Source organism: Hibiscus syriacus, unplaced genomic scaffold, assembly GCF_006381635.1.
Source record: "Hibiscus syriacus cultivar Baekdansim isolate YM2019G1 unplaced genomic scaffold, ASM638163v2 tig00111027_pilon, whole genome shotgun sequence".
NCBI classification, from domain to species: domain Eukaryota; kingdom Viridiplantae; phylum Streptophyta; class Magnoliopsida; order Malvales; family Malvaceae; genus Hibiscus; species Hibiscus syriacus.
Genome location: NW_024062960.1, coordinates 2,568,528 through 2,595,148, shown reverse-complemented (window position 1 = coordinate 2,595,148; position 26,621 = coordinate 2,568,528). Strand labels below are relative to the sequence as shown.

The following is a 26,621-nucleotide window of genomic DNA, read 5'->3' as shown; positions in this document are numbered from 1 at the left end:
ATTTACCAAGGAGAAAACAATGATAATTCTCTCTTGATAAAAAGGAGAAAAACAACTCTCAAGAAACTCTCTAAATTCTCTAGTATTGGAAGAAAGCTAGAATGCTTTGGGATAGTTTTGAGGCTAAATGAGCTAGGGTATTTATAGTTGAAGCTTAAGGACTAATCTTATAAATATTCTAAAGTTACAATGACTAAAATTGTGATTATACCATAAAATATTTTCAACAATTCCAGCTGCAACTTGGAATGCTTTCGGTGGAATTAATTAATGCAACCTTTCGGTGCACCAATTTTCAACAAATATGATATTAAAATTTTAAACAACCACAAACCAAACATAAACACCTTCAATGATAAATAAATAAACATGAATATAACTCTATTCTTTCAAATTCAATTTATATACACCTCTCACCACCTACAACCGGTGACAATATTCTTTATCTTCGGGACAGTTGAGAAAGGGTAGGAAGAGGTGCCAGCGAGACTCAATTGTAGCGTAAATGGGTATTGATGTAAGTGCATTAATAGGGAAAGGTCAAGTGATTATGTTGGTTTGAAAAATAGAGTAAGTTTAATTTTGAATAAAATTACATCACACTACCAAACAAAACATATGTGGAGTGTTTATATATATATCAAGTTAATTTTTAATTTTTTATATAATTTAATTTAGATAAAAAGAAGAAATATATATATATATATATTATATATATATATATAAGTTATTTGTTTTTTTAATTTGAAGTTTAAATATCTATTAGTTCTTCTTTATATTATAATAAATTATTTTAAAATTAATATAATGATTAAAATTTATTTAATACATAAATCGGACTAAACATAAAGATTAAGATAGAAAATTATTTTAAATTCTACACACACAAAATTACTTTTTTATACATTTATTTAATATTTAAATAAAAATAATACATCCACTTAAGAATGAAACACTAGATTCATAAATTTATATATAAGTCTTTGAACATTTTATGTATAATCATTCATTTATTAAATAAAATGTGTAAATTGTGAGAGAATATAATAAAAAATAAGTAAATTGTATGACGTAGGTTGTATGATGGGCATCAAGCAAGAGAAAGACAGTAGTCATGGATCGAGTCTATTTCACTTGGGCTTGCTTCGGGATTTGACTTGAAATCGTAAATGAAGAGAAAAGGTGAAACAGGGGTCAACCTTCGGTCAAGTCAAATTAAAAAAATTTAAGTTTATAATATTATGATACTATTTGATCATAATTTAAACGACTTTTTATAATCATATACAATACATATATATTTCTCTTTATATTTTTCATATGTAATATATTTATTACACAGAGTTAAAAGATTAGATTTAAACTTAAAAATCAATCTACTAATTATTAAAAATTTTGAGTTATCTAACTCAACTATTTAAAGTTTTTTGAAGTCATGTCAAGTTTATAAAATTTCATCTCGAAATTAATTTGAGTAAAGTCAATCCAAAAAATATCATTTTTTTATAGAGTCAATTTTTTTAAAGTAATTATATTACTTAAAAAGTAAGGGTAAACAAAACTCGACTTAAAAAATTAATATGTTCAATTCTAAAAATCTCGACTCGAATTTATTTCAAGTTATAATTTCATAAATTCGACTCAACTCGACTAGAAGAATTTTAAATTCAAATGAAGTTATAATATAGAACTCGAATGGCTTAAATAGTAACTCGAATAACTCATAATTTTTAACAATTAATAGATTAATTCGACTTAAATAGTAACTCAAATAACTCAAAATTTTTAACAATTAATAGATTAATTTTCAAGTATAAATCAAATCCTTCAACTCAGTATATACATATATAATTAAAAATAATTTAAATTATAATCAAATAATATCATAATATTATAAATACTTATAAAATTTATAAATATTTATAATTAAATTTAAACATAAACTATAATAATTCTACTGAAAAAAATTCAATTTGTTTCAAAAAAATAATTGACAAAAAAAATTCAAATCAAGTATAAATTATTAAATAAAAACTCGTTAATTTAAATAACAAAAAAAATATATAATTTGACTCAATTGAATATTTACCCTTAACAATCAGCAAAGCAAGGTATATGCTTTGAAGAAATGTTGATTTGGCTCCACTCTTTTCTATAGTATCAGAATAAGGACGTGTCTGCAGTAGGACTGCTAACTGAATTAAACATTTAGTAAATAATTCAAGTTTTATCCTATCAAAACTCAATCAATATTTAATTCAAATTAACCAGTTTAGTAAAATAAAACCTAAATTAACTCAATAAATTCACAAACAATTCGTGAATTTTTTAATTACCCTTGATTTTAAGATTAATTGTGTATTACTAAAATTTATTTTCATCAACAATTGTAATATTTTATTTGATATATTTGTAAATTATTACATTAATTATAATATATTAGCTTAATATATTTGTGGAATGTTAATAAAAAATTAGACTTCAAAATTAATTCATTCACTAATTAAATTTATAAATTTATGGCACTATGCCCTAGATATTACACAGCTTCATCTCTTGGAGAAGCTTCTTTACAACATGCGATGGGGTCGTAGGTCATGAACCTCGAAAACTATGGTGCTAGCAGCTTTGGCCAATAAATCAGCTACTCTGTTGCTTTTACCCGATGCATGTTGAAATCGAATATACCAGTTCCTTCTTAAACGAGAGTCTAAAGAAATTTTATTAACTTACCGAGTAATAAGACAAAGCACAAATTGAATAGTTTTTGAGTCTACTGGTGCCATAAACACCCTGGTTTGGGGCAGTGATTCGAACTTTTGCTGGATCGTCTTTTGTATAGACGCTAAGCTAGTTTTCAACAAGGTGTGTAGTTTCATCAGGCCGAAAGGTTGGCATGCTTCGCTAAAGGAATCAGCTTTAAAAAAAACTAACCCAAATTGAATCCAGATCTACATGCAGCAGTGGAATCAACGAGAGAGATTCTACAAATCAAATCTCAGAAGATCTGTGGAAGAAGACATGCAGATCCATGTAATAGAAACGCAAACACGAAAGGTAGGTAAGATTTACCGATCTAACTCACAAACGGCATGGATCAGAAAAGGATTGGGGGAAAAAGTAAGAAAATGGAGAGAAAGAACTGGAAATAAATGGAATGGGAGGAGTAGGAAAGATTTTACTTTCCATCTCTTAGATTTTAATTTTCCTAGAAAATTAAGTAGAACAGAAAATCTTTCCACCCCTCCCACTTCCAAAAATTCCCGATAACTCTCTCTCCCTTTCCCTCTTCAGAAAACAAACGTAGATCTTGTTGGCGTCGAGAGCTAAACCCGGATAGAGACGAAGCTCGAGGAGTTCATCGGATGGGTGGAATAGGTAAGATGATGAAAAACAGACAAGTTAATCTCTGTTTTTGATCTTGCCGTCTCCACCGCAGCCGGAGACTTCCTCACGCTTCCTCTCTTTCCCGCTTCTCCCCTTTATTTCTTCGTTCTGTGAAAACGAGGCATATTGGTTGCCTTTAAAAAGACGGGGATCAATAAGGTAAGAGACTTTTTATTTAGCTTTAGCTAATGCTGACGTATGCCCTGATACGAACAATGTCTAGAAATTTCGGAGGTAATTTACTAAAATAAATTGTAATTTCTTATCTAAATTTTATTTTTCAATTTTAGGGTAAAGTAAGTTTAATAATTAAATTATTATTTTTATTCTGTTTGATATTTAAGTTTTATTTTTAAAAAAATTATATTAAATGTTTAATATATGTTTAATTTTGACGTCATGGCGTTAAAAATTTTAAAAAAATATTTACATGATATTTTTAATTATTTTTTATGGTGACATAATATTTTTTTATAATGATGTATCAATATTATTGTTAAATTTTTAATGGTTTAATATCAAAATTAAATATTAAATATAATTTTAAAATTTTAAAATTTATATACCAAAATATAACAAAAATAATAATTTAAATATTAAATAGGTACTTTATCTTAAATTTTAATTACGCATCTTCTCGGTTAAATGATTATTTGATTTCAAATTAAAAATGATTTTTAGCTGTAAATTTAATTTTTTTAGATAATTTTTTTAGTATTATATAACTTGAATTTAAATAATATTATTTGTAGATATACAATAACTTAATTAGATTTATTTTAATTTATGTCATATTAATTTAATTATTTATAATATCATAATAGTAAATTATATTATTTGTTATTTAATTATCTTCTCATTCTTATTTTAATCTTTATATATATATTATTAATTCTTTTACGTCATAAGATGTAAAAAAAAATAAAATTTAATACAAAATCATATCTAAATCTAAATCCTAAAATATATTATAATTTTTAAATGACAACTTAATCAAAAATTAATTAAAAAATACAATTAAAATTATTATAAAAATTATAACATTTTCGATTATAACTTATTAAATTAAAAAATGTTATGTCAACCTTCAAAATTAGGTTCTTAATCAGATTTTCAATTATAATTATTTTCTACCATTTTCAGAGTATTTTAGCCCTCATTACTAGCTTCCGGGCGTCTTCTTCTTCTTTATTGATGCAATCATGCAGATGCTGATAATTTACATAATGAATCAATTCTTAACTTGTTAATCCACTTGAGAATATTCCAAAAACAATAAAATAAGATCAAAACTTCACACCTGCTTTCCAAATTTCAAATTAAATCAATAAATCAGCAGTAAATTTAGGCCTTCACCTACTCAACCCCAGATCTGGAACTTCCACTGATATCAGCTAAGTATGTTCTAATACTCAATCTATACGTTCATATCTATTAAACTACAAAACAGATCCAAGATTCTTACTTTGTAAAATTTAAGGATTTCCCTTTACCTAAAATCACAAAAAAGAGAAACACAAGCTGATCAATTCAGATCTAGATGCAAAAAGTCTGCTGAAATTAAAATCTCAGAAGATCCATGGAAGTTGACAAACAGATCTAACGTAACTTACAGATTAAACTTAAGGATCGGGTAAAAAGTAAGGAAATGGAGAGTAAGAACTGGAAATAAGTGGAATGGGAGGAGTAGGAAAAATTTTAGATTTCTTGGCTTTGAATCAAAGAGAACAAAAATTTTTCCACCCCTCCCACTCCAGGAATTTCCGGCAGCTCTCTCTCCCTTTCCTTCTTCGGAAACTTTCAAACCAGAAAAGCGATGGTAGATCTGATGTGAGTGTTTCTGGGTGAAATAGAAGAAGATAAGGAATCCATAGCCATAAGAGTATGACTTCTTCAGGACTGATTCCCTTCCCTTTCACACCTGCTTCCATTTTTTCTTTTACGAGGAGGCTTCTCATCTCTAAAGGGGGCTTAAATAGATGATGATATTAACAAATTACTCTCTTTTCTATGCTGACGGTTGCCCTAGTAGAAATTAAATATATATTTTAAAAACAATTACAATTATTTTATTAAGTAGGTGAGTATTAGATAGAAAATGATAATTTGCTCTCCTAAGTTTGAATAGTAACACAACAGTGAGAGGAGCTAGAATGAGTTGGAGCGCTATTTGTTATCTTAAATTTAAATATAGATTTTTAAATATTCGAAAAATAAATAGGCCTTTAGTCTTTCGCCCATAAGATATGGCAGAATCTCACCCAATGATTAAGCCCAAGTGTGTAAGGAATTCGTTTTCCATTTAAAAAAAAGCCGAAATTTTATTGTTCGAGTGAAACCCAAATAAATTCCATTTTGTCTGAGCAGGAAACACTTTCCGTATCAGTGGCATTGCTAACTTTAAAATACTAAAAGTTAAATATATAAAGGGGCAACATTCAACAAGATTATTCCTTTTTTCTTAGTCTAAATTAAACAGGATTAAGTAATTTAGTTTGATAATCAAGCACGATATCTGAGAAGTAGATGAGCAATCCTCAGAGGAATTACACGGCTTTGTTTTTTACTAGTTGTCTGCTTATTTTTTTTCATTCCACTAGATATTGCCTCTGTACATTTAGGAGGAATCATTGCTTTTCTTCATCACTCGACTTGTTAGCATCAAGCTCTTGCTTTTCGCCTTCGGCAAAACCCCTTTATCGCCTCCATCTCTATCTTTAGTTTTTTACCTCATTCTCTCGCTCTTGCTTGTTTGCCCATCAAAATCCAACAAAATCCTAGGCCATCAAACTAGTGCATAATGCACAAATTGGCCATCAAACAATTACGAGCTATGCAATCAAGAATCTCGCCTAAATTTCTGGGAAAATAAATGATAGTTCGGATTGGATATTTGGATATCCGATCCGAAAATTCGTATACCCGATTATTTTGGATCACTGTTTTAGTTATCCAAAATTTTGGATACTTGTATTTTTAAATCGGATCAAATTCGATACCCAAATTTACACATCCCTAATTTCTTCTTTAAAAAAAATCCTCTATTTTGTATTCTTTTTTAACCCCAAAAAAATATATATTTTTTGAGGAAGAAATGTTATCAATATATTGTTTGGAATTATGAATATGTTCAGTAGGGATCCATCTTTTTGGTAAATGGGTGGAAACTAAGAACGGAAACAATTGGATATGGAGGAGATTGTTCAAATTGATTTTTTTGTTTCAACTGATATAAAATTGGTTTGGCATACCTTCCATATTCACGAGCATTCAGTGATTATTTGGATTGTCATTTTAAATATGTTGCCAACTGAAGATAAATTAATCTTTTATGAAAAGTTTGGTTCACGAATTATAATATTATTTTTAGGAAAAATATTACTGGATTGTATATTGCTATAGAAATTTTGTATTACATTGTTTGATTTATTTAGTATGAATGTAATATTATATTATTTGATTGGAGAAATATAAGAATATTTTGATGCATAATTTACCAAATTATCCATGTATAAAATCTAAACTAAAATATAATTTTAAAAAAATAGTAAAAGTACCAAAACAGAATAAAAGTAATAGCTTAGGTACTAAATTTATAATTTACCCTAAAAAATGTTGAGGTCGTTAAAACTTTCAATGCAGTAATATGATACTTTAAGTCAAGTATATTTGGATTTGCACAATAACCAGATTCTTCGATAATCAACTGCCAAAATTTCACAGAGATTAGATAAGTTTATTTTAATAATCAGAGCTTATGCTTTCAGATCTAATAATCAACAAAAAAGCTTCAAGATTCTTCTAATATAAAATGTAAGGATTTATCTTTTTTCACCTAAAATCATCGATTTCGATTAAAAGAAACACAGACGCACAAGCTGAATTCAGATCTAGATGCAGAAAGACTAATGATGAACTCAAATCTCAGAAGATCCATGGAAGATGATAAACAGATCTAACTTACCGAGTTCATGAAAGAGCAGAGGATAGAGAAGAAGAAAAAGTAAGAAAAAGGAGAGAACTGGAAATGAGTGGTATGGGAGGAGTAGGAAAGATTTTATTTGATCTATTGGTTTGATTTTAGAGAGAACAAAAAATCTTTCCACGCCTCCCACTCCAAAAATTTCCCGGGGCTCTCTCTCCCTTTCCTTCTTCGTCGCCTTTAAAACCAGAAAAATAATGATAGATCAGATGCCAGTGTCTTTAGGTGAGAGGGAAGACGAAGAATTCATAACCATAAGAGTTCGTAATCGGTACGACATCCTCTCCTTCTCCACTCTTACCCTCTTTGTGCTTCAAGACTTCACTGACTTGAGTTGCTTAAAAGCAAACATATTTCGTTTTTTTTTTTGTAAATGCTGACGAATGCCCTAAGAGTTCTGAGAAAAATTCGTTTGAGGTCTACTATTTTAAAATGACTAGATGAGTATGGATTGATGATTAAGAAATAATAAGATTTTTATGTGAACAAATAATTAATTAATTTTAATCATCAATCAACACTCATCAATTAATTTTAATGCAGATTTTTTTATTTTACACTATATAAAATAGATCTTAAATCGATGTAAATATATATTGGACACATTTAAACAAAAAAGTTCCAGGAAAACAAACCTTAACTTATACTAATTTAAGAATACTATATTATATTTAGTATGTATAATGAATAATTTGTGAAAAGATTATCAAACAATGATTTATATAAGAAAATTTTACAACGTTCGTCGTTCGTCGTTCGTCGAGCGTGAATGAGCACAATTAATGATGAGTACTGTTAACTATGAGTACCATTAAATTAATTTATAAAATATTAAATTATAGAGTATTAAATGTATAATTATAAATTAGTTAAAAATCTAAATATAATTTAATTAAAATACATTATTAATAAAACATTAGTTTTTAAGGTAAATAACATTGACCACCTAACTATTTACCCCTTCAATCGAGTCACCTAACTATTGAAATCTTATCAATTAAACCACCTTCCATTAAATATTAACGGAAGAGATGATGCGGTAGTTACTAAAATTTGTATAATTACACATTTAGTTCTCATTACTTAACACATTATATTAATTTGGTCTTAACTTTTAATTAATTCAATAAATTTAATCATCAATCAGATGGTGACATGTGTCATTATGTGATTAGATATTTTTTTATTAATATTTATTTAATTTAATAAAATTTTCATCCAATCAAATGATGTCACATGTCATCATGTGAATGAATATAAAATAAATTGAATCAATAACCGCTATTAGTGGGGTTTGAACCCAAGACATGAGGAAAAGAACCAAACACCCCAACCACTTGGCTGCACCATTCAAATAATAAACTAATCACGACATAATTTATATAGTTAATGGCAATAAAAAAAAGGAAAAATGGCATAATAAGAACTTCAACATAGAATAATTGAATAATACGATAATATGATATATATATATAACTGATTAATATATGAATGTATTTTATTTATATTTTAAATAATATTAATAAAAAATAAAATAAAAAATTTAATGTATTATAATTGAAATATAACGAATAATTTCGTTAACTTAGATTTTTCCTGATAGTTGAGGGTTTATCGTAGTAAGCATTTTAACTTATGCTTTAACTTGTTTATATCCCGATTACAGTAAGAATTTTATATTTTATTATTTATTCATTAAATATTTAAAGAAAATTTTTGGGAAAACTTGATTTTTGTTGAATTAGTCTATTTTAATATAGAGTTGCCAAATAAGATTAGAATTCGATTGACATTATAATATTTTAAAATATAATATATGATACATTTCAATTCAATAAAATTAGAATAATAAAGACAATTTATTTAATTAAAATATGTATATGATACATTTCAATTATAACATATTATGTTCATTTTATTTTAATTTTTGCATTAAATGTGATCGAAAATATAAATAAAATATATTCATTTATTAATCAATTATAATATTTGTTTATATTTTTTTTATATTTTTCATATTATTTAATTATTTCATGTTTCCATCCTTATAAGGTAATTTATTATCGTTAAATATATTATAAATTATATAGATCATGTTCTATATTCTAGACAAATTTAGTGGTCCAACTTAATGGTTAGGGCACTCAGTTTTTCGGCTGGCGTCCCAAGTTCATACCCTACCAGCAATGGTTATTGATTTAATTTATTTTTCATTAGATTGAAAATTTATTAAATAAATAATATTAAAAAATCCAATGACACATGTCGCTATCGGATTGAGGATTAAATTTATTGAATTAAATAAAAGTCAGGACCAAATTAATAGAATGTGTAAGTAATGAGGACTAAATGTGTAATTATACAAATTTTATTAATTACCACGCCATCTCATATGTTAATAATTAACGGCAGGTGGCTTGATTGACAAGATTAGTTAGGTAACCCGATTGACAAAATTAAAAAATCAGTGGTTAAAGTAAAAGGGATAAATAGTTAGGTTGTCAATGGTATAGTTTACCCTAAAAACAAATGTTTTCTAAATATTATATTTTAATTAAATTACATTTAGATTTTTAAATAATTTATAAATATACTTTTCTTTATAATTTAACATTTTATAAATTAATTTAGTAGTGCGCATCATTAACGGTGCTCATCCGTGCTTGTCGAGTGTGACAACATCATCCTTTATATAATATCATTCAAAAGCTAAAAAATAATTTTCAAAAGTTGTCTTTTTAAATACAATTCATTTTATTAAAATATTTTTTTGAAAAATATTTTTTGTGAAACAAACAAATCCTAAATGATATAATATATTTATCCAAATTATTGTAATTTAAATCGGATCGTTGTATTTAATTTATGAAAAAATATAAAATTAGACCGAGTTAAATGTAAGGAACAAATATGAGATTGTTTTAATTTAACCAACCAAGATCTCATAATATATTGTATACTTTTTTTCTTAATTGAGTATTAGTTTCGTTGAATCCATCTACTGGCTTCAATGGTTAAGGGTAGTATTGTTATTTTTAGAGGTTCTAAATTCGAGTATTTACGTCTATATAGTTTGTGTGCATTGCCAATTATTAAGAAGACTATAAACATATACTATCTTGTAATCATCCTAGATTATTAAGAAATATTGCTGAACTAATTTGGATAATTATTGATAATAACCTTTATTATTTGAAAATATTATGTTTAATAGTTTTTGAATGGTAATCATGTTTAATATTAAATGAATGTTGAAACATATAAGTATTAAATTAATAGTAATTAGGTATTTATCTTGACCAAAAAATACTTTAGGTACTTAAGTGAATAAAATGATAAATTTTAGGTACTTATTTGTAATATAAACCTAAAAGAAATTGCAATGCCAGTTCTTTAATTGTAAGGACATATAAAGGTGCGTGGAATATTTGGCAAATCTACAAAAATTCTATTGCTATTTATATGTTGGTAATGGGACCAGTAAACCAATGTCGAGCACTTAAGATCCACCAAGAAACGGTAATAACAAGCAAACCACCAACAGCAACAGGGGTGTAGTTGAGTGTCTCGGATGTGACCGGATATGCGACCGGCAATGAGAAGAGGACCGAGATGGTTACCACCCACAGCACTGCGATCCAACCGACCACCACTCCATAGCGCCCGAGGTTGAAGGGTCCCGGGACGAATGATTTCCGAGCCAAACTCACCCTAAGGAATATTGGTAGAGCATAAGCAATGTACAGTCCTATTGTTGCAATAGATACCATGGCCTGAAATGCCACCAAGCTTCCTAGTGACTGCTACAACAGAAAACAAAGGGAGCATTGTCTACTATTAATGACCATTGCTATTTGCGAAACCGGTATGAATGAATTTCACCACTCTGATGCAACGAAAAAAGGATTCATTTGCGTAGAAGTTCCGGATGGCGTACCGTTAGTGCCATACAGAAAGAGATAACTGCAGAGAGCCAAACTGCGTTTATAGGAACCTCCTGCTCGTTCACTTTGTGCCACAAAGATGATAACGGCATGGCACCGTCTCGTGAGAACGCATAAACCATCCTGGAAACAGATATTTAGTTCAATTTGTTGCCACTCGATGGGAAACAATATCCAGGATATTTGTCCTACAAAAACACAAGGATAATGTGTTTACCTAGAGTTGCTAGTAACCGAACTCATACCGCAAAAAAAAATGGCGATCGCAATCACTCCCAAGCAAATAATTCCCCCTACACCACTGCCATATCTATTCTTAAATGCGAGGTAAAATATTTCAGCAATAGCATAGCCTCCGGCATCATTATCTTCACTCAAAAGAAATGGGATGTTGGTAACTGCAAAGGTAATACCAAGTAGGTAACCCCATCCAAAAATAATAGATATCCCAATGGCACTAATTATTCCTTTTGGCCCATTCTTATCTGCATTCTTGGTTTCCTCTGTCTACAAATAGAAAGTTTAAGATAAACAATACGATTTAGTTTCATTTGTCAGACTGTAAGTACTCCGTAAGGCAGAGGCGATAAAAGAAAAGAAGCAAATCTAAAGAGTATAAATTCGAACAAAAGCAGTTAAACCTGGTTCTTGTTCAGGTTAGCATGCCCCTAAAGATTCATGTCATTAAACGTCACAGAACATATACGGAACCATTGCCTGGTACCCCATTAAACTTATTTCCCTGGTTTTCTACAACTTTAGAAGACGGCTTTGATCGAGAAGGAAATTAAAGAAACATACCATATGAGCAGATGCATCATATCCAGTAAGGGTATATTGACTCATAAGAAGCCCAAGAACGAAAATATAGACTTTACTGCCTATTCCCTCTCCATTATCTGTGTTGAAATGAGTGAATACAAACTTGGCACTAGCCCTCTCCGTTGCAACTGAGGGTATGAGTATCATAAGAAGAACAACACCTAGATGCAAAGAACTGTTAGTTGAAAAAGGGGAAATCACTTAAGCCAGAAATCATGTTAAGCCCTGATATTCCCATACCTAAAAGATTCCACGCAGCAGCAAGCTGTCCAAAGAAAGATAAAACTGAAATAGGAAGACTGTTTAATATAGCATGTATCAATAGGATTCCCCCATGGAAAGCAATGAGTACATATTTTGATCCCTCGTATCCACCACCATTTTTTCCACCTGTGCTAAGGAGAATTATCACCTGAATCAGTTGTGCAAGTGAGAAATCTATACTTGTTGTAACAGCCCACTGCAAATGAAAAGGCAGTTTGTGTGGTTAGAACTTATTATTTTTATTAATTTCTAATCCACGAGAAGATTGCCTTCCAGTGACGTATTCGAGCAAATCAAATCCAAGGACACAAAAAATCGAAGACACACCTGACCAACAATATTGAACCTGCCAAAATAAACAAATGATCTGGATTAGAGGCAATGAACGGTGACAAAGCAGATTAATTATCTCTTTTGATTATAATATCCTACTGAGTACCGAGACAATGCCATATTAACAAGGGTGAAATGGAAAAGAAAAGCAGGTTAGTCAAATAAATTTACCATAACCCGATTTTCTATGAAGAATCTATAAAAGAAGTGGCCAATATATAAAGGAGCACCAAAGCAAAAGTGTTTCCCTATAAGTTTGAATTATACTGTTGGGAATCCCAAGGGAAACTAAAGTAACATCAAGGCCATTTATCTAATGAAAAGCACATAAATGCAAAGAGGGAACAAGAACTTAATAGCCTCATTTTGGGGCTCAAGCAGTGACAAATACATATATAATGGGCCTCATGTGCAAAATTCATAGCTCTAGAACATGTAATAGATGCTCAAATGAAGTTTAACTTGTGATGTGATCCAGTGTTTAGGAGCTACATCATGTTCTCTTGTTTCATCTGCTTCATTATTTTTCTAAGCTTCGATCTTTGTATGTTTCTATCATGCCTGAGCTACTAGTTTCATAAGCATATAAGGGCATGGCAATGTGAGAAACCAATCACAAAGGGACCACAGCAATGTCATCCATATGCATCTGGTCCGTGACAGAGAAAATAGAGTGGAATGACAATACTCTAATAAATAAGCTTCACATATAGTTGATGGTGCATTAGCTCAAATAAAGCTTCTCAACTCTCAAGAGCATAAATTTCTAGACCAAGAACACAACAACTGTCAAAACCAATGCCATAAAACACTAGCATAGACCTAACCACAAATTAATGCAAAATCTAACACGCCAATAGCAATCTCATTGGGAAATGTCATGAACTATCTACCTTTTGGCAATGAAAGTCTCAAGCATTCATAAACTCGATTCATTCAAATAATTTCGATACCATTGACCAACTTAAGATGGAAGCAATGATGTTTGTCAGTCGTTAAGTAGCATATTAAGACTATAGACTGTTATACAGTTGAGGACAGTTGAAGTTGTTGGTAGATGTGTTGTTAAAGCTGTTAAGAGCAGTTAAGAATTGTTAAGAAGTTGTTACGTTAGTTAAGGTAGTTTGTATGAGCTGTTGTAGAAAACTATATAAGCATAGCTTACTATTGTTGTAAAGTGAGTTCAAGAAATACATGACTCTTTTGCATAGTCTTCTTTACATGGTATCATTCGCCATTCGTCCTGGAGGAGGAGTTGTTGCTGCGTAATTGAATAGAGGACTCTGCTTGAAGTTCTTGTTCCGCTGGCTGAAGGTTCTCTCAAGAATTAGTGAAGATGTTCACCAATAAAAGAGTGAATGTAGTTCTTGATGAATCAAACTTTCTACTATGGAAACAACAGATACTTCTTACTGTGAGGAGTCATCGTTTAGAGGGATTGCTCACTGGTGCGATGCAGTCTCCACCTGCAATGGTTCTTAATGATAATGGTGAGCTGACTGCTAACGAGGCATATGGAGATTTTGTTGCTCAGGACAGTGATGTGGCTTCCTGGCTTTTATCCACCATTAGCAGTCACCTCTTGCCGCAGTTCGTTGGTGCTGAAACGGCTGGTGCTGTGTGGAAAACAGTCTTGCAATTTTTTGCAAACCGATCTACAACGTCGGTTATGAATCTACACTATAAACTGCAGTCACTCAGAAAGGGAGATGACAGTATGAGAGTGTTCCTTACTAAGGTTAAGGAGGTATGCGATGCGTTGGCATCTTGCAGCAGTCCGGTTCCTGCTGTAGAGCACATTGCCAGCATTCTTAAAGGACTCCCAAGGGACTACCAATCGTTCATGGCTGTTATAACATCCAATGGTGAGTCTCTTCCCTTAGATAGGATCTATACTATGTTAGTTGATGCTGAGACACAACTAGCTGGGTTTACTGCCCAAGAAGAACATGTTGTGGCAAGTGCGCATGTTGCTCACGAATCAACAAGTAATGTTGCTGATGGTAATCGTAGTTCAGCATATCGATATCACTCTGGTGGACGTTCCACAGGGCGTGGTCGAGGGAGGCCACGCGTTCAGTGCCAACTTTGTGGAAAAATTGGGCACCTTGTTAATAGGTGTTGGCACAGGTTTGATGAAAATTTCAATGGTCTTGATGATGAGGTTGGGCTGTCTCGTCCTAAGCAAGGATCAGCTGGTGCTAATTTTGTCACTGTGGAGAACGCCAACTGTGAATGTTGTCATGCTAAGAAGCATGGGATAGCTCTAGAGACGTCCTCGGCTCATGCTGAATTAGCAACTAGCTCGAATCAATGGGTGGTTGATTCAGGTGCTACACATCATGTTACACCTGAATCCAAGAATATTACTCACCAGACTGAACACTTTGGTCCAGGTAATCTTGTGGGTAATGGCATGTCACTAGCAGTTAACATGGTTGGTAATGTTGTTTTACCCTCGTTATCTCGACAGTTGTTTCTGAATGATCTTTTGTTTGTACCTGGTGTAACAAATAACCTGCTTTCGGTTTTTTGTGCTAGGGACAATAAGGTGTACTTTGAATTTCATGCGCATGGCTGTTATGTTCGAGATAGCTCCACAGGTGAAGTATTGCTTTCGGGGAAGGTCAAGAATGGCCTGTATATGTTCTCCGAGTCTGGCTCGTCGACTGTTTGTGAAAAAGCCCAAGTTAGTCTTGCTGGTGTTAATAATTCTAATCTGTATGCTCTTTGGCATAGGAGGTTAGGACATGCCTCTTATAATACCGTTGTGAAAGCGTGTAGGGACGTTGATGTATCATTCTCTTCGAATATGAATGAAAAATGTGATGCTCGTTGCATTGGCAAGAGTCATAAGCTGCCATTTCCTGATTCCACTACTGTTTATTGTGCCCCATTCGAATTAGTGTTCACTGACCTTTGGGGACCGGCTCATGTTGCCTCCAAAGGATTTAAATATTATTTGACGTTTGTTGATGCCTATTCAAGGCACACATGGATTTATTTTCTGCATAATAAGGCTCAAGCTATAGTGGTGTTTCGGTTGTTTCAAAAACTAGTGTTGAATCAGTTTGGTGTGTCGATAAAAGCGGTTCAAAGCGATTGGGGTGGCGAGTACAGGAGCTTGTCTCGTGTTCTACTGCAAGATGGCATCAATCATAGGCTTTCTTGCCCTCACACCTCCGAGCAGAATGGAGTTGTGGAGAGGAAGCACAGACATATCATTGAGCTGGCTCTAGTTCTGTTAGCTCAAGCATCCATGCCTACACAATACTGGTTTTATGCTGCCATGACTGCAGTTTACACCATTAATAGGCTTCCGACCAAGGTTTTGAGTGACATGTCCCCATATGAGAAGTTATTTGGAAAAAAACCTGATTACACTTCGTTGAGGGTCTTCGGGTGTAAGTGCTTTCCACACCTCAGGTTGTTTCAGGCTCATAAACTTGAGTTAAGATCTCAAGCGTGCACCTTCCTGGGTTATAGTTCACAACACAAAGGCTACTTATGCCTTGCATTGAGTGGAAGGGTCTATGTTTCGCGTCATGTTGTATTTGATGAGTCAGTTTTTCCATTTGCAAGTCTGACCACCAAGGCTCCTACAAATGACAGTGTAGTAGAGTCGGCTGACTTGGAGGTTATAACTAACGTTCAACAGTTACGAGCGATAACAGGTGCTGTGGGAACTACTGATGCAGTACATGGACCAGTACAAAGTACTTCAGAGAGTCTACAGTGTGCTTCAGAAAATGCGCAAGATACTTCGACTAATGAGATACTTGAAGGTGATGGTGGATGTGTTCCTACAGTAAACTCTAATGATGGTCAAACTGGTGAGAACGTTAATGGTGCTGTTGTGCAAGAACTTGTGGTTTCGAATGTTGATGATGAAGCTGTGCAAGAACTCTTAATACCAAACATACCTACTGTAAATGCTCACCCTATGATGACAAGAAGTAAGTGTGGTGTTTTTCGACCTAAGTTGTTCATGATGTCTTCAGAGACAGTGGAGCCAAGCAATATATATGATGCGTTGAAGTCCCCTAACTGGAAAGCAGCAGTTTATGCTGAGCTCGATGCATTGCAACGCAATGGGACGTGGACTGTTGTGAAGCTGCCACGTGGAAGGTCGGTTGTTGGCTGCAAATGGTTGTTCAAACTTAAGACTAACCCAGATGGGTCTGTTCAAAGATACAAGGCTCGTTTGGTCGCTAAGGGGTACTCGCAAGTACCAGGGCAGGACTTCACTGAAACCTTCAGTCCAGTAGTCAAATTTTCCACAATCCATGTGGTTTTGTCCTTGGCTGTAACAAGACAATGGCAGCTGCGCCAGATTGACGTTAACAACGCGTTTCTAAATGGTGAATTACATGAGGACGTATATATGCAGCAGCCATCAGGCTTTGAGCAGTATGCTGAAGATGGAAGCCAGCTTGTGTGTAAGTTGAACAAGGCTCTGTATGGACTTCGACAGGCGCCTAGGAATTGGCAAGCTCGGTTAAAGAAGTGTTTATTTCAGCTGGGGTTCGTTGAATCTAGGGCTGATACGTCATTGTTCATACATAATAACAATGGTGTGTACACTTACATGCTAGTCTATGTCGACGATATTATAGTCACTGGGAGTTCGAACACAGAAATTGATGATGTGGTTCGACAGCTGGATCTTGCGTTTTCATTAAAAGACCTGGGAGAGCTCGGTTATTTTCTTGGGATAGAAATTGAAAGGTGTGGATGATCGTTGGTATTAAGCCAACGAAAATTTGTTCTTGAACTGCTGACTAGAACAGGCATGGACAAAGCTGGTCTAGTAGTAACACCTATGGTGTTAAGCAAATTACAATCAGAGATTGGTGACTTACTAATTGATGCAAAGGAGTATCACAGTGTTGTTGGGGCACTACTATATGCGTGTCATACTCGTCCTGACATCACCTATAGTGTGAACCAAATAGCTCAATACATGCATGCACCGCGTCAGAGCCACCTAGTTGCTGTTAAAAGGATACTTCGGTATCTTGCAGGCACGCTTGAGTATGGGTTAGTGATAGCCCCATATGGAGTGAATATGAAGATAGTAGCCTTTGCAGACGCAAATTGGGGTGGAAACCTTGATGATAGGAAGTCCATATCAGGGCATTGTGTGTTTGTAGGGGATAACCTTGTATCCTGGACTTCCAAGAAGCAAAAGACAGTGTCAAGATCCACCATGGAAGCAGAGTATCGCAGTGTAGCTGATGCAGCAGCTAAAGTGGCTTGGGTCGGTGCTCTTTTGACAGATATGGGTGTTGTGAATCAAGGAATACCAGTCATCTGGTGTGATAATAGTGGTGCTGTGGCCATGAGCAACAATCCAGTGTATCATGCAAAGGCTAAACATGTGGAACTCGACGTACATTTTGTGCGCGAAAAGGTGGCTGCTAAACAAGTTATGGTTAACTACGTCCGAGCGAGCCATCAAGTTGCAGATGGACTTACTAAGCCACTGTCCAGACCGTTGTTTGAGCAGTTTAGATCAAAAGTTCAAGTGTTTCCATTTGACAGAGGAGAAGGAAAAGAGAGCAGGGAGAATATTAAGACTATAGACTGTTATACAGTTGAGGACAGTTGAAGTTGTTGGTAGATGTGTTGTTAAAGCTGTTAAGAGCAGTTAAGAAGTTGTTACGTTAGTTAAGGTAGTTTGTATGAGCTGTTGTAGAAAACTATATAAGCATAGCTTACTATTGTTGTAAAGTGAGTTCAAGAAATACATGACTCTTTTGCATAGTCTTCTTTACATAGCAAAACTCATTAAAGTGAGTGTTGAACTGCTGATGTTAGTTTATGAAACTAGTCAAAAGAAGAAAAACAATTACCAGCCAGTGAGCCAAGAGGCAAAGGGTGCCCAATTTCGGCCAGCAAGCCTAGCACTCCAATAATAAAGGCCACCAGAAGTTGGGTAAGAAGAACAGATCTCAGCCATTGATAACCCAACAAACATGGTGAACCCACCAGCTATAAACCAACCATAAACCATGGAGATAGGTCCCCCAAAAGTCAACCCGGTGTTGTAAAGTGTGGTGATACCAGTGAGCACTGATATGATGGAAAACGAAAACGCAAAATTTGAAAACACCCTGCAAAATTAAACAAGGAGAGCTCATTCTTCTTTTGGTCTCTCGACCGACACTCTTCATACTCAATCAGATTGAAGCAAAATAAGAGAAGGGTTGTTGAGGAAATTTACGATAGATCACGCTTGAGCTCTTGTTTGTAGCCAAGCTCTCTGAGACGAGACTGGCCTGAATCAACCGAAACGCTCCCGTTTTGAACTGTGTGGGATGGAAGAGTCATTTTTTCGCTGACCTGAACCATTGTTTTCTGTTTTCAGTTTTCAGTTTTCACAAAAAGGAAGGGAAAAAGAGGGAAAATTTTCTGGGTTATTTCTTCCTTCTCTCTGTTCCACTTCCTTGCTGGATTTCCAATCTCACTTTGATTCTTCTGTCTTTGTAAATTACTGTTTGCTTGTCAAAGAATCAATCTTTTATATTTATATATATTTGAGAGAGGAAATCAATCACCTTTTGAGCTCAGAACAAATGAAAATTTGTGTTTTTTTTTTGGTGTATTTTGCATTGATGTCAGACTGAAGAAGATGGGGTTAGGTTACAATATCTCAGGATTGGATTAATAAAATAATTGAAAATGGCAAATACAAGGCCAGGCTGTTGAATGGTCAAACACTCCAAGTTCAAGTTGTCAACTCCAATACGAGAAAATGGCATTCATTGATCATTGCATTAATTTATTCTCATTTTCACTTAATTGATTTTATTTTTTTAATGTGATTATAAAATAATATATATTTAAAAGATTTACAAACATTTTAATTATTAACACTCAAATATACCTATAAATACGCGCAAAGCCAATATCTCAGAATATAACAATTATTTCAAACTATTATTTTACTCTATCTCTACTAAAAAAATCTATTATTTTACTTAAGAACTATTAAGTATCGACCTTATAATTAAACTTTTTTACTAAAATTATCACTATAAAAATGTTATTTTATTAATTAAATATATCATATAAGATAAATACATACTCTATCAAATACGTTTTAATTCTTACGTGATACACTAAATCAATAAGAGATAGAATTTATATAGGTAGAAGAAGGGATTTGAATTCTACCTTTAATATCAAGATTCATTGTGAATCTCGATTATTATTTGATTACATTATTATCAATATCAAATTAATATAGATTATAATCTCATCAAGTAGTATTAGTGATAGAAAATATCATTATTCTTAGAAAATTTGAATTTAAGTAATTACATCTGTAATATGTATATTTATCGTAAATAAATTAAAAAAATTAAATAAATATTATTTTTTTAATTATTTTATACTATTACAAAAATATATAATCGATGAAATATAGATTTTTCCTACACGACATATTTAATTAATAAAATAGCCTTAACGATTATCCCAGAAAATAAAACATATAATCCTAAATATAACTTATTTTAAACACGTGCTAAAATGGATTTATTGGTTGTACAATCCCACCGGCCAAGCTCTAATATTCATTTCTCAGTAAATGATTGCTTCAACGTGTGAAAAAGGTGACCACGAAAAAAGATGTGAAAAAGGCGACCGCAACGGCAAAGCAAGGAAGGGAGATATTATTCTACTGGTCAAATTTGATAAGTTTTTCAATTTAGTCCCCAAGTGTTTTTAGGTCTACTCATTCTCGACTCTCGACAAGTAATCTAATTTATTCATGTTTATTTATTTATTTTTAAGTATAATTATGTTTAGTTGTATTTTTATTAATTTTATAACTATTTTTGTATTTATTCATTTAATATCATAATCATATTTATTTTAATATTTGTGAATGCGATAACATATGTATGTATGTATGTATAATATAATTTTTTAATAAATAATTAAAAAAACTCTTCATTTATAACAAATAAATAAACATATTTTAAAAAAGTATAAAATAATTAAATAAAAATATTAATAATTATATTATAAATAAAAGTAAATATATATATTTTTTAAGTATTTTTTATTAGAGAAATATTAAACTTCAAATAAATTAATTAATAAATGTTATATTCATTTACAATCTCAAACTTTTTTCCACTCCTTCGTTTAATAATGAATATTATTATTTTGTTTCTACACATCTATTTAGTTTAATAGACAAACAAATATAAATAAACATTTTATGAAATGTTATATTCATTTACAATCTCAAACTTTTTCTACTCCTAAACTTAAATCCTATTAAGAATTAAATTTATGATGAAATCTAAGTTTAAGGACAAAGTTAAGAAAAAAATCAAGTTCCGATATTAATATGAACCAAAAAGATGAAGTTAGAAAAAAAAATTGGTTTAGGAATTAATGTGGACCAATAAAAACTATAGGGGCTAAATTGATAAAAAAATCAATTTTAGGAGTAAATGTTACTTTATCCATCGAAGATAAAGATTCCTCACGCAATTCAATGTGAACGGACCCAGGGAATTTTCCAACTTTGAATTATGGAAATTGTTTGGAATCTAATCTTTGACCAGTGCAATTCAGCTGTCATATCACAATATTAACAATTAACTAATTAAAGGTAATTGTATTTGTTCGTTCAATTTACTCCTTGTTGGCGTAGAACGTGGGACTTATTTAAGAATTTATTGAAAAATTAAATTAATCGACAATTACATTTAACAAATATTTAAATAACTAATAAAAGTACAAATAGATTAAATTAAATTGTTAAAGGATTTGTTGTTATTCCTTAAGATTTTATGTTCGAGTTATATTTGAGTATAAGCTAGGGGTGTTTAAAATCGGGTATCTATATTTTCGCATACCCGAAATAACGGGTACTCAAAATTTTCGGATACTAAAATGTCAACCCAAGTCACGGCCTATTAAGTTCGGATACTCATAAATCAGGCACTCGTAAAATTCGGTATCTGCATTTTCAGATCACATGTACATGGTTTATATTTTTCTTTGTTTTTTTCTTTAAATTATATTATTTAAAAAAATTACATAAGAAAATTCTAAAATTTAAATGTTTATAATACTAATATATTCATAAAATTTAAAAATTTAAATTATATAAGTGAAAGATAAAACTTATTAAAAAAATTAAATTAAATTTAAAATATTTTAAAATTAAAAGAAATAATTCAGATTGTTATGTGTAAAATAACTTTAAAATCAATAACTTAGAATGTTATAATGAAATGGTTTAAAAAATTATGAATTTAAAATATTAGAGTGAAATAATTTGAGAGCTAAGAATAAAAAATCAAATAAAAATAAAAAATATATAAGAAATCGGATATCGAGTCAGTAGGTACCCGGTTAAAGGACATTTTCTGACCCGAACTCAACCCAAAAATTTGAGAAAAATAGTGGGCGACCATACCCAGAAAATCGAGTTTTTATTATGAATACCAGGTATTTTTAATTAAGTCAGTGGGTTAACGGGTTGGGTAGTTCGGGTCAAGTATTTTTTAATACCCCAGTATGAACATTCATTTTCAAAAGATTGAAGAGTATGTATGGACTTAGAAGGGGAGGGTGGGGGCGGTCGCCTCCCTTAAAAAAATTAAATTCATATATATTTTATATATTTTTTTTTGTATTTTATGTTAAAAATACGTTTTCATCCTCTAAAAGTTTATAAATTTATCTCTCCCTTAAAATTTGATAAGTTCGCCCCTCTATCATAAAATTCTATTCTGTCCTTAAATTTAAAAATCTTTAAACAAATACTACCTCTATACCTTATATTCAATCCATACCAAAATGATGTGTCATTGACTTCCTAAAAAAATTAAATTTAAACTAAAACGATGTCATTTTCTATTCTTAAAATCATATTTTTTTTCTTGTTTCTCTTCTTTATATTCCTTTCATTTTCTCTCTCTCTACTAAACCTATCCAAATTTCGACCATTGCATCATCCGTCGTTTCCATCCATCACATTCTCATCAATAGCATTTCATGAAATCATATTTCTTTGGAATCATAACACAAAAAATACCAAACGCTTCCTAGAGTCTAAGCCATCAGGGCCTAACTTAAAAAAATTGTATTAGCTTATAACTTTATAATTTTTGAAGGAATTAAACTAAAATTTTATATCATTTTTACTAGGGCCAGAAAGCAATTTCACCATAGCATTAACTTAAAACTTGACAATTGTTTAGTAACTTAAAGCGTATTTTTCCCATTTTGGAGGCCAAGTCTCCTGCCTAACCTCGGAGACGCCCTGCCTGTCGCACTGCTAAAATCTACAATATCAAGATACTAGGATGGCTAACGTCTAAAGAAATGAAGAGACAACTACGATAGCAATGCTTTGTATTATGATGTGATTAAGAATTTAAATAGGAATTTAAGGCTTATTGTTGATGATCTGACCCATGGTTTTCAGAACCGGACCGGTTAGCGAACCAATCATGCTATCGGTTCACTGGTTCAACCGGTCGAACCGGTCCGACCGGTCGCAAAAACCGGACGACGTCATAATTATTTAAAAAATTAAATAAAAATACCAAAAATATTTAATAAAAAATAATTTTTTATATCACAAGTCATATTCAAAGCAAGTCATAACATATATAAGTTAAAAACCATAAAATCAAGTGAAACAAAATGATTCAAATTAACTACAACATAGTATTTAAGGTAAAACATATTAAATAATAAATATAATTATATAACTACAATAAAAAAATAAATTTGGGGTTAAAAAATCATAACAAAATTATATAATTATAATTATATAACTATTCTTTCACTTCAATCAAGTTCGAATTTTAGGCTTCAATCAAGCTTCTAATTTTTTTTTGAGTTCAAGTCTTTTTTAGTTCAAGTTTCAATATTATATTTCGAGTTTGAGTTGAACTTGATAATTTTTAGCTTGTGAGTTTGAGTTGAGTTGAGCTTACTTTTAAAGTTTTCAAATTCGAGTCGAGCTCAGCAATACTCGAGTTCGACTTGGCTCGTTTAACAAACGACGTTGTTTGGTTTAATTTTTTTTAAAAAACAAAAATCCCGGTTTTTCCTGGGTTTTTTTTGTTTTTTCCGGTTTTTAGCCGGTCCGGTTCGAACAGTTCAGCGGTTCTGGCCGGTTCACTAATAGCGGTTCAACCGGTTTAAACTGAACCAGACTAAGTAACGGTTCCTGGTTGAACCGATTGAACCGACCGGTCAGGTCCAATTTTTAAAACAGAGATCTGACAAGAAAGGTAGTGATATTAGTAAGTTCATCCTCTTTAAAATAGGTGGAGAATCTAAATTGACGGTTGTTTAGAGAAAGAAAAAAAAATGATTAGAAAAGACGATAAATAATGAGGGTAAGGTTGAAGATCTCTGTTTTAATCTTACTTGTGTGACTAAATGTATGTAATTGACACCTTACCGATAGTGACGAATTCAAAAATATTTTTAAAATAGACACATATATATTAATAATATAAAATTTTAATAGGATGTGGATACAATTAAAATTTCAAAGTTAGTTCTCTTAATAAAATGAACTATTATCATAAAAAATTTTGAATTTCAGGGCATGTACATAGTTGTACTTAACAAAGCTTACATTGGCCAATGGTGACTGGTGTTAGTACTACAGTTGATAGCTATTGATGGGTTGATAAGTTTGATTGTTAGATAATAAATTTATCTAGTGATGAGTAGTGGCAAATCCACATATATTTCAGGAAAAGCACTAAAATTTGATTTTTTTTAAATTATTTATTTTATTGATAGTGTTTATTCTAAAATTTTACTTATGTCAATCTTACTAAAAAATTATATTTAACATGTGTGCTTATTCTAAAAATATTTCTAGATTCGTCACTAATGATAAATATTAGTAATGATTATATGGAGGAATTATGACAAATGAGGATAATGATGAGATTACCTTCAATGTGCCCTGGAATGTCTTAGAGGCTTTAGAATCTTCCGTACATAGAAATGGTAATGTAGGTACGTAAAAGAATGACATAAAAGATATAACTTGTTAAAGATAGCAACTAAGATATAATTTAGTGTGGAGGTATTATTAGGGATATAAATGAGGCTAGCCGAGTTTGAATTTGTTCAACTTGACTCGATTAGAAAATTTGTGAATTTAAAATTATCAAATTTGATTTGGATTTGAAATTAAAAATTAAAAATCAAACTCAAAACATACTTGTTTAAAGCTTGAACTTGAACTCATACACAAAAATCTTATATTGTATTCTTTAAAAAATGACAATATATAAATATTAATATTATTAATAATTTAATTTAAAAATTCAATTTTAATATATTATTTTTTTAATTACTAGGGAAATTTTCAAGTAGAACATTGAATAACTCGTTTCGACTTATTAAAAATTTAAATTAAATTTATTCGTATATTAATCAAAATTTGATCGAATTAAAATTAAATAATTTGTAATGTATCGTCTCATCTACGGTCAGTAGAACACTTATAATTACTAATCTAATCCTCCGTTGCCCACTAATTGCCAAACCAATTCCTTTCTAATACACGTGCATGTGACAGATAAGGTAGGAATCCAAAGCAACAGAAAACAAAACAGAGAAAATGCATGGTCCAAACAGTGAATGGAAAAGGTTAAACGGCAAGACAAACAAAAATGGACGGAAATTAAACGGGAACTTACCAACCGGTGAACCAGGAAGCCATAGGACCCCACAGATTGCCGCACAACATGGCACTCCAAAAATATAGGCCGCCGGAAGTAGGATAAGCAGAGCAAATCTCTGCCATCGCCAGACCCACCATCATAGTTAAAACGCCCACGATGGGCCATCCGTACACCATCGTAACAGGCCCACCGAAGGCCAATCCTGTACCGTACATCGTGGTGAGTCCCGTGAGCACCGATATGATGGATAACGTCACTGAAAAGTTTGCTATCGCCCTGCACACCGGCGTCTAACATTTCCTATCATCATTGATTACGTACGAGAGACAGATGAACTGTCGAGAAATGAAAAGATAACAGGGGATAAGTTGTTGATTACGTACGAGAGACTGCGGCTGAGTTCTTGCTTGTAACCCAGCTGGTTCAGGCGAGCGTCGTCGGAGACATTCGGTTCTCCGTCGTGGACAAGGAGAGGTAGATTTGGTGCTGAATCTGCACTGGCTCCGATTCCAGTTTCCATTTTGGTAAGAAATTTAGTTGTGAACCGCGTTCTGTTCTCTGAATAGAATTATTTAAGAAAGCAACTTAAGACGATCTTACGGTCAAATGTTTGAGTTTTGAAAAGTCGATGGATCTAGCGAGAAGCTGGAGTTAAAAATTAGGTAAAGTATATGAATGGTTCCAATTATAGTTAAAAGTTATAAATATTTCTTAATTATAGGATGTTATTTTGTTGTATCTCTAAATTATTAAAAGTTATAAAATAATCACTTGATTATTCATATGTTTTAAACTCGTTTTTTTATGTTAAAAACTTGTGACCATCTTAGCTGGACATTAACCTGTTGACTGATATATAATAGCCATTTGAGATTTTAAGAGTATATTTTATTATATCTCAATGTTAAAAATTAGGTCAAGCTTATATTGTCGTTAATTTTTTAACGAAAAAGACGAGTTTGAAACATATGAATAGTTGAGTGATCATTTTGTAACTTTTAATAGTCGATGGACTCAACAAAGCAACGACTTATAATCGAAATACTATTTTTATAACTTTTAGTAGTTAGAACTTAACAAATCGAGAAACCATTTGTCTATTTTACTCTACAAATTATTGAGTTAACTATATTATTCACCCATAAACTATAAAATTAATTTATCTATTTTTCAAAAAAAAACTACCTAATAATC

At 31.6% G+C, this 26,621-nt stretch overlaps 2 protein-coding genes across 2 annotated transcripts; both read right to left on the bottom strand.

Annotated features, from left to right (window-relative positions):
• Positions 1-686: 686 nt before the first annotated feature.
• On the bottom strand, positions 687-25,567 carry LOC120151102 (amino-acid permease BAT1-like). The gene is made up of 10 exons (XM_039163641.1): positions 25,443-25,567; positions 18,959-19,228; positions 18,588-18,848; positions 12,727-12,745; positions 12,376-12,595; positions 12,115-12,296; positions 11,531-11,820; positions 11,307-11,436; positions 10,822-11,169; positions 687-729 (listed from the first exon to the last, which is right to left on the bottom strand). Exons 2-9 carry the CDS (start codon positions 19,084-19,086, stop codon positions 10,828-10,830), a joined length of 1,572 nt encoding a protein of 523 aa, XP_039019572.1. The 5' UTR covers positions 19,087-19,228; positions 25,443-25,567; the 3' UTR covers positions 687-729; positions 10,822-10,827.
• Positions 25,309-26,026, bottom strand: LOC120151105 (amino-acid permease BAT1-like). The gene is made up of 2 exons (XM_039163643.1): positions 25,811-26,026; positions 25,309-25,703 (listed from the first exon to the last, which is right to left on the bottom strand). The coding sequence occupies exons 1-2, from the start codon at positions 25,945-25,947 to the stop codon at positions 25,439-25,441; spliced, it is 402 nt and encodes a 133-aa protein (XP_039019574.1). The 5' UTR covers positions 25,948-26,026; the 3' UTR covers positions 25,309-25,438.
• Between the last annotated feature and the right edge of the window lie 595 nt (positions 26,027-26,621).